Raw genomic sequence first — 12,797 nt, forward strand, 5'->3', positions numbered from 1 at the left:
TCCTGGGTCTTAGAAAAGTCTGAGAAAACATCTCAGTTGTGAGACTCAGAAGATGAAACTCCAATCCTAGCAGATTGATTTGTGTCTTAACACTGATTCTAGGCGTGCCTAAGGGACACTATCTTGTCCCTTACAAGGCTCTGGGTTATCCCAACCTCACCAGTTCTCATTCCAAAGGAAACATGGGTAATTCTCAGAATGTTCTACTGTATGGACATCTGTATAACATACCCCTGCTCCCCACCCATACATTCTATGGCTAAATGTGCTTCTCTATTGAAATCTAATTCCCCATTGGAAAAGTATTGTTGTTAGAGCCTTTGGGCATGATTAGATTGTAAAATTCTGTCTTCCCAAGTGGGGTTAATAAAACCAGGATAAAAGAAGGTGGCAGCAGCCCCTGTAGCCTTTTGCCACAGGAAGAGGGAATCCGGAAGTGCCATCTTTGAGTCACAACCCTCACCAGATATAACCTACCCCGTCTCAATCTTAAACATCCCAACCTACAGAAGGATGAGCAAAATATGTCTGCTATTTGTAAATTGCGTTATCTAAGACACTTTGCTACAGCATCCCGAAAGGACGGAGACACCCCCAAGGCTTACCCCTTGAACTTGGGAAGCATCTGTAGCAAGCCTAGTCGTCAGTACTCCAGGATTATTTCTGAGGTCATCGAACCAGCCGATATCTTGTCCTAACATTGCCTTGAAACCAAATTTCCTCAGCCTCTTTGTGAGGAGCTCTCCGGATTTGGCAAAAGTGTAACCCTAAAACATAAAGAAGTAGTCTTTGGCGAGATTCTCACGTGAAAATGGGGGTGCAGATAGGCAAATGGCTTAATGGAAAATAAAATTTACCTGCAGAAATTGTGTGAAAATGGATACACAGCCCAGGATGACAAAGAACAGACACATGTTGTGAATCTCTGACTTTTGTTGTTCTTTATCGAGGAGTGAAAAAGTCTTTGGAAGATAATAAGTAGGGAAGAAAGCTTGTTAGTATAAACAACAACAAAGTAAATACACTTGAATACATTCAATTAAACAAATTCTCACATTTGTTCAATCCCATAGAATGTCCATAGGAGTGAATCTCAACATCAATATAAAGATGAGAGGGTCATCATGGGTCAGTGCAGAGCACTGGCTGTACTGAATGGGCAACTGCAGCCAGGGATGCTGGTGAGGGAGGGAGGCAAGGAATACACAGGAAATCTCTGGAACTTCCTCTTAATTTTGTTGTAAAACTAACACTCTCTGTTCAAAAACACTTTTAAAATGGCTTCACTTTAAACACAATACTTTTCAACCCAAAGCTAGCGATGCACATTAAGTGCATTTTTAATTGGCTATGCGGCGGGGTTCCTAAAAGATTTAAACCAATCGCAACAATTACGGCACCCGCACACTCCATCACTAAGCCAGTTTGATTTAAGCAGTGGTATTGGCTTTTCTCTGACATGGAGGAAAAAGAAAGAAGGAAAGTATGGCCAAATCCCAGGTATCCTTTAAGAAGTACGGGAGCAAAGGGAGAGAAGGAAGAGAGAGAGGAAAAAGGGGGAAGAGGGGCAGAAAGACATTAGTGAGAACTTGAGAATGCTAGTCTGCAGAAAAACATGGATATTATTTCAACTCTTATTTTGCTCAAATAATGGACACCCTAAAGATGATTTTTTTTAAACTCAGGTATTCTGTGTTTTAGTATATGTATGTATAGCATACCACATGCATAGTCTTACACATATAAATTAGTTTGTAAGTATATACATAGAATCGACCAGCTACTGCACAACAGACTGTCCTTGGTCTAGAAAAGAAAAGAAAGCGAAACTGGAACTTTCCGCCATTGCCCTACAGGAAACTGGAATTCTTTCCTCAAAGGCCATAGAAATTGTGAGTAGAGTCTTTAAGGTGTACTTTGATTAGCAAATGATATTCTTAAACATGTGGTGAACTTACTGACAGTCACTTAAGCACCTAGCTGAGGAACAAGCTGTTGCAATAAGAAAACAGAATAAACAGTGTCTTCCGGTGGCAAAGTTAAAAGGGATTTTCATTACAACCAAACCTTTGTAATTCAGACTAAAGGACATAACTAGGAGAATCCAGGAAAAGAATGGGCTGGAAAGATGTATTAGTTCTTTTTTATTCTCTCTATGTCTCTCTGTCTCCCCACCTCCCTTTTTCTCTTCAGGCTCTCTCACAGACCTGGAATCAGCCATCTTGCCAGCGAGCCCTAAAGAGGATCCTTGGGTCTCCCCACTGCTGGATTAAACCGTGTGTCACCAAGGGCAGCTTTTCGTGGGGATTGAAAAGACCTGCATGTTTGCATGGTAAGCACTTTATTGACTCTAGTCTAATAGTTATGAAATAACTTGAATAGCTAGAACAATGCCAGCATAGAGTTGCTCAAAGAAAACCATTTATACTCAACACATATTTGCTGAATACCTACTATGTGCCAAGTAAGTCTCCTCAAAAACAACGCATACAGTATTGCATTAGTAAAGCTTTTCTGTGGAACAAAACAATATGTTTCTATTTTTTTCCGTGTGGCTTGTCTCTCCATAGAAACAGAAAGTACAGGTTTCGGGACACGCATTGCTCAGTGAATTATAATACTCAGTGCTGGAACTTAGGTGTCTTGGAAAAGGGAAACAAAACCATCTCCCTTTCTTCACCATCAGGGCAAAGTTTACAGGTTAAACAAGTTTTCATTTTATTTTGCATCATCGCACGTCTTATTAAAAAAAAATCTATAATGTTTTGGCAGTGATGGTTCAGTACTGATCATTGTTTCTGCCTGATGTTGGTGTGCTCAAAGAGTGTTTTGTTGTTTGTTTGTTCGTTTTAGTTCCAGGTCTTGAAGAGCAGCTAAAGCAACAGTAATGACAGTTTTTAAATTGTGTTATATAAAATGAGAAAAGGTAAAAAATAAAAGTGAAAAAAAAGTGTCTGGGTTGAACATAAACTACAAGGAGAGAGAGAGAGAGAGAGAGAGAGAGAAACAAACACATACACACACACATGGGGAGGGGATTGGTTCTAGATTAATGAGATTTTACTATTTCTAGGACAGTTTCTACAGGTTTTATACATTCTAGAAAATGGGTTCCAAGACACCATAGTAATTCTTTTTTTTTTTTTTACCATTTTTATTGGTTATTTTATTTATTTACATTTCAAATGTTATCCCCCTTCTCAGTTTCCCCTCCACAAACCCAGTATCCCATCCTCTGCCTCTGTGAGGGTGCTCCCCTATCCATCCACCCACTCCTGCCTCAGTGACCTTATCCTGGGTCATCAAGCCTCCACAGGACCGAGGGTCTCCCCTCCCAGTGATGCCAGATAAGGTAATCCTCTGCTACATATCCAGCTGGAGCCGTGGGTACCCACTGTGTACTCTTTGGTTGATGGTTCAGTCCCTGGGAGCATTGGTGGGTCTGGTTGGTTGATATTGTTGTTTGTCCTATTAGGGCAAGGGCTGTAGGAGCTGAAGGGGTTTGTAACCGTACTAATTCTTAATAGACTTGTGCAACCAAGCAGTTCACAGAATTTACAATTCAAGATATTAAAACATATATCTACACACATATTCTTGAAACCTCCACACAAGGATCACCCACTGTGCCTATAGGTTACAGATGAATCAGTCCACCTAATTCTCATAGAAAACCAAGGTCACAAACACCAAGGCATTTGCCTGAGTTATCATCTAGAAGTTAGTTGTGAAAAGGAAGTTTCCCGTTCTCAGCTTCTTTTTAGCTCTGGGTGTGCCCTTTGGTTGATGGCAGCATCTACACAGTCCAGACAGAGCAGCAGGCTAATGTTACAACCACCTGTCTGTTTACTTCAAGATTAAGCCTTTATCTTGATTGGATTAAGACTTTACCCATAGTCTTTCTGCCTCAAATTCTTGTTCCATGGGTTCTCTGTGCATTCTTACTTTTGAAATGCAGCCTAATGACTACCCATCCCTGGAACCCTCTGTTCTTACACTGGCCGTGGCTCAGAAACACATCTGTCTATTTTTGTCACGGTAACACTTGTTTAAAGAGAAAAGCAGTCGTGAAATTCCTGCTATGTGTCAGGTATCAAATGTGTGGCTTAACCAATCTTAAATTAGGATTTCCTGAAAAGTAGGATTCTCACAAGAACCCAGGAAACAGGTTTCTTGCTTCAGATTAATGAAATATACACAAATAATCCAGAGACACAAAACCATCCCAGGGCTGGATGTTTCTTGTGTCTAAGCGTTTCCAGCCTGCCTCATCCAACCTGCAGTGGCTTGAACATTTGGCACATCTTCCATTCGAAACAGACCCAGGGAAACTGAAAACCAGTGCAGTCTGTTTTAGCAGTGTATGGAGGCTTAGGCAGGTTAGCAACCAGGTTTCTACTTGTGCATGTTTAATGGGCACACGTTTTTCAGTGTGGTCTAATATATCACACGTTAATGCAATACCCTTTAAGCGTGTCAAGATAAAACCAGGATGATTAGAAACAGACTCGTGATGCCCTGTGAGATGAACGCATCGCAAGTATGATGGTGAGGGTGTAATCGTCATGCTAAGACAAATAGAAATAATCCTCCATAGCCCCGGGAGAGACCGATTTCTCCTGCCTCTTTCTCTTAGTGGATTAACACTGAGAGCATTAACAGTAAACCAGGATTAGGTTCCGGCAACCGTAGGACCTTCAGTAAATGTTTTATTGCCCAGTCTAACTACACCCCAGGGCTAAATGGAAGTCACAGGGTCACAGGAATGAAGTCTTTATCACTAAAAGAGGGGAACACTCAAGTCAGGCAGATAGTATCTATGCAGTCTGGACAGAGTAGCTGGTTAATATTAAAATCCACGTGATTACCCATCCTTAGAAGCCTCTGTCCTTAGACTGGCTGTGGCTCGGAAATACAACTTATGCTTCCTGATATGGCCGATTCACAGCTCTAGAGCTAGAACATATCTTCAAGGTCGTCTTTGTCAACCCCCGCTTTATAACTGAGGAAACAGAGTCCCAGACAATGGAATAAAGTAACTCTAGGACATAAAGGACACGGCCAGTAAGCAGCAGAGCCAATTTTAGGAAAAAGGCCTCTTGGAACTCAAGAAAAGTCCTACAGTAGCTAACATAGTCTGAGAAACATTGAGTGAATATGTTCTTGGTTCCACTTTTGTTGATGTCTAATGAGATAAGCAAGTCTAGACACCCCTCCCCCCCAGCATACTCAAAGGACTCGACTTCCTGCTGCATCGACACTTGTGTACTCATGCTCACTGCGGCTCTGTTTTCAATAGAGCTAGGGAATAGATGTCCGTGACCTGATGCCTGGGTAATGAAAAAGTGGTTCATGTACACAAGGGAATTTTATTCAGTTATCACACACACACGCACACACACACACACACACACACACACGCACACACACGCATGCGCGCGCACACACACGTACACAAGCTCAGAGTACATCACAAGAGCTGCAGGATTAGGAGAAGTGCTATAAAACGCAGTCTTCTGAATGGACATGACCACTGCAGCCACGGTATCAAACAGCTGTGTCAACCTGAACAAATCAAGCTTGTCAACATCCGAATAAGGACTGGGGAGAGGTTCGTGAAATCTCACTTCTAATTGATGAACTATTGGCAGTTAATGGCTGTTGGGGAAGGGGAAGTTATTTTTCTTTGTGTTATAGTTCTGGTAAAGTTACCCATGTTTCAGTGACCACCCTCCCCCCCCCCGAACCCCCACCACACACACACACACACACACACACACACACACACACACTCACTCCTGCTCATGCAAGCAACCATAATTAAATTCAGTGGGCCCTTTAACAAAACATAAAAGTAGGAAGGAGTTTTGTAGGGAAGGAGTCCAAAGGGCATGGGGGGAGGGTAGACTAGAAGAAGGTAATGGGGAGGGCACGACCACACTCTACTGTCTGTGTGTATGAGTTTGTCAAAGAATGAATACTTTCAGAAAGAGAAAATCAGTGAAGTCAAAATTCCAGGTTTCCTTTATACTACAACATCTCAGTGTAGGCGTCTACATTTTAGACTCATCCCTACTTTTTCTTCTAACATATGTCCCTCTTGCTCAACAAGGTCCCACCTTGACCCTCTCCCTGCTGGAAAGGCAGCCTGAGAACATCAATAGAGACCTGAACTTGTTCTCTATCCCAGACTAATACCAGAAGGATGGCCAGTAAGCAAACCATGGACACATATTTGTTGAATGGTGGGTGCACCCTATAATCTTTCTGTCTAATGAGCGTCTTCCTCACTTCCTGGAAACCTCCCAGGCAAAGTACCTTAGCTGTGATGCAGTGACATCAAGTCCCTAGCACGATGTCTAAAGAAGGCCACCAGCAAATGCTTGTTGGATAAATAAAGGAACGTGTGTTTCTATTTGGATGCTGTACCGACTAGGAAATAAAGAAATATACATGAATAATTTTAAAAGATTTCAGCATGAAAGCTTGTGGCATGAGGCAACCAGAAACTCAATTAACTAGAGCTATGTTTCCAATCGCCTGACTTCCTGAAAGCAATATAATTAAAAATGGCTTGAGTTGTTTCCACCGAGAAGATTCTGCTACTGGATTAGTCAGGTCTTTCCATATAAACCTCAACCACGGGGGCAGTTTACTTTTTGTGGTCCTAATTTCTTCCAGAGAGGTGAGAAGGAAGGGATGTAAAGAAAGAAGAATTTGTGAGTTTTTCAAAGTCTTACTCTGGCAATGTGGTGTGCTGGCAAGCCCTTGAGAAAGTTGACAATGTCCTTAGTGGGTGTGGTTGTCCTTTTTGGTTGAACTCACCGTGTGTGTGTGTGTGTGTGTGTGTGTGTGTGTGTGTGTGTGTGTGTGTCTGTAAGAGAGATCTGTGAAATGACTAAATGTGAGGTAATGTGTAAACAGAGCCTGTCTCTATATCACCCTGGCTGGGTGTGAATCCCAACTTCCCCACATGATCCTTCCCCTGAATTCTCTGAGCCTTCTTTTCCTCCCCTATAAAATGTCAATATGAAAACTCTGGGCATCCAGTGGTTATTAGGAAACATAATGAACACAACCTGTTTAGATGATGCCCAGTGAGTCGTTGCCCCGTCGCCATAGCAATCGTAAGATGGAAAATAGCAAAACTCCGAGGAAGTGAAAAACGAACCTGAGCTTACTCTTCCTCCCAGCTGTATTTTTACCTCTTTTGTCTTTTTCCTCGGTTCCTCCCATGTCCCTGGTTGAATGCAATCAGTAGCAGAGTGGACACTTGCCCATGGGCACTATCACCAGCTCCCTAAGTCAAGCTTTGCACCCCAGCAATCCAGCAGATTTAAAATTCACCTGAAAATCCTTTTGGATTTTCACTCAACCAGTGCTTCTCATATACAAAATCAGCCCTCTTCGCAACCTCAGTCTGTAGCCATATTTATATTTATTTTCCATAGTGTAATGACTGTAAGTCCTTGCCAGCCCCAAATATGGCATGTTCAATGTCCCCTTCTCTCACTTTCTGTATGGTGGAGACTCTATGAATTGTTCATCTTTTAGAGCTGGGGGTGGGGGTATGGGGGTGGGCAGGAGAATTAGCAATAAAACCAAACAAACAAAAACCGGCCAAGTGTGTTTAAATAAAGAGGTATTAGATTAGATACAGTACAATGGTTTAAACAAATGGAATATATGAACAGAATAAAGTTAGTCCAGTTGCTTGCTTACCCCAAGGAGCTGGCTGAATAAAAGGGAGTAGATGGGTGTGACTGCCCCATTAATGGCTGCACTCAAAGATCCTACCAGAATGTAGTGCCATTCTGGAACGTTGTATTTTAGAATCCTCCTAACTGGGGCAGGTTCAACTTCTTCCACAAGCACGTCATTGTCCTTAGGGAAAGAGAGGGTTATGTTAGTTACCCAAATATATCTATTCCCTTTGGTGCTCACAGGGTAAGAATAATAGTCTGGTGATAATGGTTCCACACTGGTTATGGGTGACTTCAGAGACACCTGAGATGTGGTCACTTGTTACTGGTATTTCTTGGAACTTTGCCCTGCCTGGCTGGGGCAGGACTGTTCCCTAAATGGTGAGTAGATAGTGCTCACAATAGCATGTAGACTAACTCTCAAGCAGTAAGAATTGTGTTGTATCTTTGAAAAGAACTCATTTTAAAAATAACATTGCTAAGTGTATGTACACGTTGAGAACTTGGGGAGGTTTCAAGGTGTATTTTATATCCATACCAAGCAAGATTCTCTAAGCTAGTAATTGGTGGAAATTCTGAGACAAGCCAATGTAACTGAGACAAAACGTGCTTAATTCAGTGATCTTGCCCCTGAGTCCTCTCCTATGACACAATTTACTTCAAGCTGGTGTCATCTGGCTCTCTTTGCATTTCCTTATGGGAACTGGGAATTGAGCTGGAGAACCAGTGCAAAGCTACCAAGCTATGGGTACTGTTGCCACTCTGAGTGGGTACTGTCACCACTCTGAGTGGGTACTGTCACCACTCTGAGTGGGTACTGTCACCTCTCTGAACAGCTCGGTATTTATCTCTGACTCAGGTGTGTTCTGCCCACATCCTCTGGACTGTGTTGGACTATCTAGATGGCTTTCAATATGGCAAAATTACCCTTTGTAGGTCTTCATAGTCCAGATCTGGTCACTCACAGACTCATAAATGTCAGGTTACCATTCTCTGAATTCTGCGTGTTCCCTAATGATCCTATTACCCCAGGTAACTATGCATAGCCTAGCAAGATGGAACCTTCCTTGGTTTTTGTTTATAGCAAGGTGTCCCTAACCTTAAGCAATGGGACATTTAAGGAAAATATGAAATATTTTTGCCCTGTAGTTTTCATATCAAGACAAATTAATAAACAAAAATAGTTAGCTCGAATAATTTTGTCATCAGCCACTAAAAAAGAAAAAAAATGGATCTTGAAGTTATATTCTACTGTCCTAAAACAGTCTGAGAAGTACAGAAAGCCTGTCCTCAGACAATGGATTATTAAATTTTATTTGTTATATCTAAATGAACAGCAGAGAAATAAAATATGTATTTTATAAACATATATATGTAATAATATATGTACATGTGTATGTGTCTGTGTATTACTAAAGTCATTCTAGAAAATACAGTGGTCTCCTATCTACTATATAGATGGTTTCATGCTTGACAGGATTTTCCTAGTTTCTTTGTTTGTTTTTTTCTTTGATCTCTTGTGTGAGTTGGGGGGAGGTCAAACTCCCTACTGGAATTTTTGTTTCCTTCTTTCTATACTTTCTTGTACTGGTTTCTGTATCCTAACAATAGGAGTCTCCTACTTGGATAATAACTCTAAGATTTAATGATAAAATGATAGATATGCCAAAAAAAAAAAAAGCCAAGCTTTTCCAGATGAGCCAACACTGAGAGCCATTTCTACGAATCCTGTCTCTGTCCTATCTCTAAGATAGGACTTAATCTACAAATCAGCTGGGAAGAAGCTACAAGATTCTAATATATCACAACCTGACTTGATTTATAAATATTCAATCCTTTGTGTTTTTTTGTTGTTGTTGTTGTTGTTTTTTTTGTTTTTTTTTTTTTTTGGTTTACTGAAAAAGAATCATGGGGGCTGGAGAGATGGCTCAGTGGTTAAGATCACTGACTACTTTTGCAGAGGTCCTGAGTTCGGTTCCTATATGGTGACTCACAACCGCCTTAGCATCTGATGCCCTCTTCTGGTTTGTCTGAAGACAGTGATAGTGTATATAAAATAAACAAGTGAATCTTAGAAAGAAAGAAAGAGATTCATACATATTAGAGACTAGAATTCCTACTCTGTAGATGCCCCCTAATTCTAGACTTAACTTGATAGGATATTTGCCATCTGACCCCACTTATGGAAGCTAAAGTAGCAGACAGCTTGCAGAAGAAGAACCAGCTTAGCTCTGTCATCAGCTGATGCTTTCGCTGAGTCAGCCCACCTAGAGGGTAGAAGGACAGAGCCTCAGCCTTCCTAAACGGTCTGTAAATACTCCGAGAGACCACAAGATGGAGATAATTGCTTTGTGGAAGTGTACGCTTTAGGAACACCACAGAGGATTTCCCAGTCTACAGAAGATGACATCAGAACGAGAAAGAGCAGAACTTCAGCTTAACCTTGTAGACTTAATTGCTAAGATACTTCGAAAAACTAAAACCAAGCCACACAGCGGTCTTTAGGATTAAAAAAAAAAATCAAGAAATGGAAATCTCATTATCCAAATTATATTATATTGTTTTCCTTTAATTTTTTTCTTCCACTGGAAAGGACTCTGATACAGTTACTGTATACACAAAATATATTGGGGAAATAGCAAATTGTTTCCTTTTGGAGCTTGAACAATGGATCAGCTTCTCGACACCTTTTTTCCTGTTTTTTAATTTTATCTCCTTTGCTAAGGAAAATACAAAATGGCATCTTTTAAAAGTTGAGCTGGGCAACAGCCGAATGATTTCCATTGTTTTCTTCCTAGTGCCATGAACATAAATAAGTGAAACTGTTAATCCTTGCCCCCAGAGGGGAGATACACTGAGGAGATGAGCCTCTGGTAGCAGGATGCTGGAAGGAATCATCCTTACATATGTTCCCTCATTCTGATTCATCCTGAGGAAGAGGGCTCTCCAGTATTTATGGAAATGTTGAGACCTCTACCCAATGTTAATAGAACAAGAAGGTAGAGAGTCTTAATGACCCATCTTTCACAAGGTCTTAAAGGGCATCATTCAAGAATTTATCCCAAATTTCTCCTTTGCGAGTCAGTGTTTGTAATGATGTCTTAATGGATTCGCAAGTTGGGATTTTATTGAGGACATTTTGAAATTACATCATGCATAATAGATGTACTTGTAATGAAAGTATTCTTTGGCTTATTTGATTTGATACATGAAAGAATGCGGGCTTCATTTTAATCACAGAAACTCATATATATATTCCAGTTAAAACAAGCAAACAAAAACCTCTCGATGTCCCACTTCATACAGGCCCTGGGCAAAATACCTGTGGTGACTCCGATATGAAGGGCCAGAAGTCTTAAGGAGCCTAAAATTTAGTAAGAGGAGAGAGCATAGATTCCAAACTTAAGAGTTCTATAAAGGAGTTCCCATGAGCGCCATGGAGGGATCAAAAGTGAGCACATCTAGGCTGGGAAATACTTGTGATTTGATACCTGTCCCCTTACCAGAAAGGTAATGTCTCAAACAGCAGAATAGCATAACTTTGTGATTTAAAACTTGTGGCAAGTTGTATAAAGCCTAGTCTTATCAGATAACTTCACCAACTAAGAGAAAATTTTAAAGCGTGAAAAAAAAATTATTTCCAGTATTGTTTAAAACTTTAAAACACCACACAAATAACCTGCTATGCATGTTTAAGACACATATTTCCTATGCTTATTATAATTATTCATCTAAAATTGGTAGATATCTCTTAACAATTCAATTTAATGTGATATATGCTCTTCAAAGTAATTAAAAGTATTTTTGTTCTTTGGGGGGGGAGGGGCGTAAACTATAGAGTTTTCACCAGGTCCTAACGTACCCCTATTTGGTCTGACTTAGCTACTTCTATACATCTAAGAAGCATGTATGCCTAAAGGTGAGAGCCCTGGGAAAGATTTCTCCCATGCCCCGACCCCGCCCCAGAGCCATGGGTGTCTGACCTTGCTGTCTTTGTAAGAGGATTTGTGATCAGCAACAGCCAGTGGAGGGTCATGTGTCAGAAGAGACAGCTGAGACTTGGAGCGTTGCCGGATCGAAGCTCTGGAAAACAGCAAGACAGGACCGGCTGTAGATGGCAAACAGGTTACAATGGTACTCAACCGGTGTCCCAGTTTACATCACACAGCAAATCAGCAGCCATGTTTGGTGGGTCACGTGATAGCCAGGGCGCGGAGCTTCCAACGTAGGTTTGATGAAGCTTGCTTAGCTCCAGGTTATGTACTGCTCACAGAAATCAATCAACAATCATCTTATTGAGATAGACTTTAGCTTAATATGTTTGTTCATTCAGCTGCAGTTTATCGGGTGTCTACAGCATGTAAAAATCCAATGTTAGGTGCCAGCCGGAACGTAAAGACTAGCTGTATGACAGACATCTTGCTCAAGGAGTTTAAATCCTACAGGAAAATAATGCATGTAATCAAAGCTAGTGTAAAGAAAAGTCTGGTGGGTGCTGTGCAGGAGTTTTGAATAGTTAAAGCTGAGTTTTGAAGACTTAATTTGACGTAGTACACTGTGAGGGGAGCATGTCAATTGCTCCAACTCTAGACAATGATTTCATGCCCCCATTATTTGTATGCAGGGGAAACTAGAATAAAAATGTTTCCTATCGCCATCCAAACTGCCCAAGAAACCAGTAACATGTCAACTTCATTACACTAATCTCATCCCATAGTCACCTATGTTCAAGACTATGCATTTGCCAGAAGTCACTTCCCTTCTTTAATCTTGCACGTTCAAACTCTTGCCACATCTCGTTATGATCAAGCACAAAACCACTCCTGAAACCCGATACCCTGCCCCGAACCTTTCCCACTCATTGTGATATGTAGAGGATGCATGTGTAGCTATTTCTTTGGGTTAGATAACGAAGGCTGGGCCATCTTCAGACTATGATGAATAGGCTATATCATCTGGAGATCACAGGGTGATTATGAAGTATCACAGGGTGTATGTTATGAGTGAAATTTGAAATCATAGGTCTAGTCAAATTCAGAGCAATTGACACAAAGATAGGAATATATGAGAAAAAGGATAATGTCAATATTTGAG

At 40.9% G+C, this 12,797-nt stretch overlaps 1 protein-coding gene across 2 annotated transcripts in view; it reads right to left on the reverse strand.

The window, feature by feature from the left end:
- Abcb11 (ATP binding cassette subfamily B member 11) overlaps positions 1-12,797 on the reverse strand; it is a 95,298-nt gene that overhangs the window by 22,912 nt on the left and 59,589 nt on the right. For both annotated transcript variants that reach the window (XM_032901948.1, XM_032901949.1), the window contains 4 exons: positions 11,687-11,786; positions 7,723-7,884; positions 858-962; positions 606-767 (listed from right to left, as the gene is read on the reverse strand). In XM_032901948.1, coding sequence (XP_032757839.1) covers positions 606-767; positions 858-962; positions 7,723-7,884; positions 11,687-11,786 — 529 coding nt within the window. The remainder of the gene's footprint in view (positions 1-605; positions 768-857; positions 963-7,722; positions 7,885-11,686; positions 11,787-12,797) is intronic.

Source organism: Rattus rattus, chromosome 5, assembly GCF_011064425.1.
Source record: "Rattus rattus isolate New Zealand chromosome 5, Rrattus_CSIRO_v1, whole genome shotgun sequence".
Taxonomy (NCBI): domain Eukaryota; kingdom Metazoa; phylum Chordata; class Mammalia; order Rodentia; family Muridae; genus Rattus; species Rattus rattus.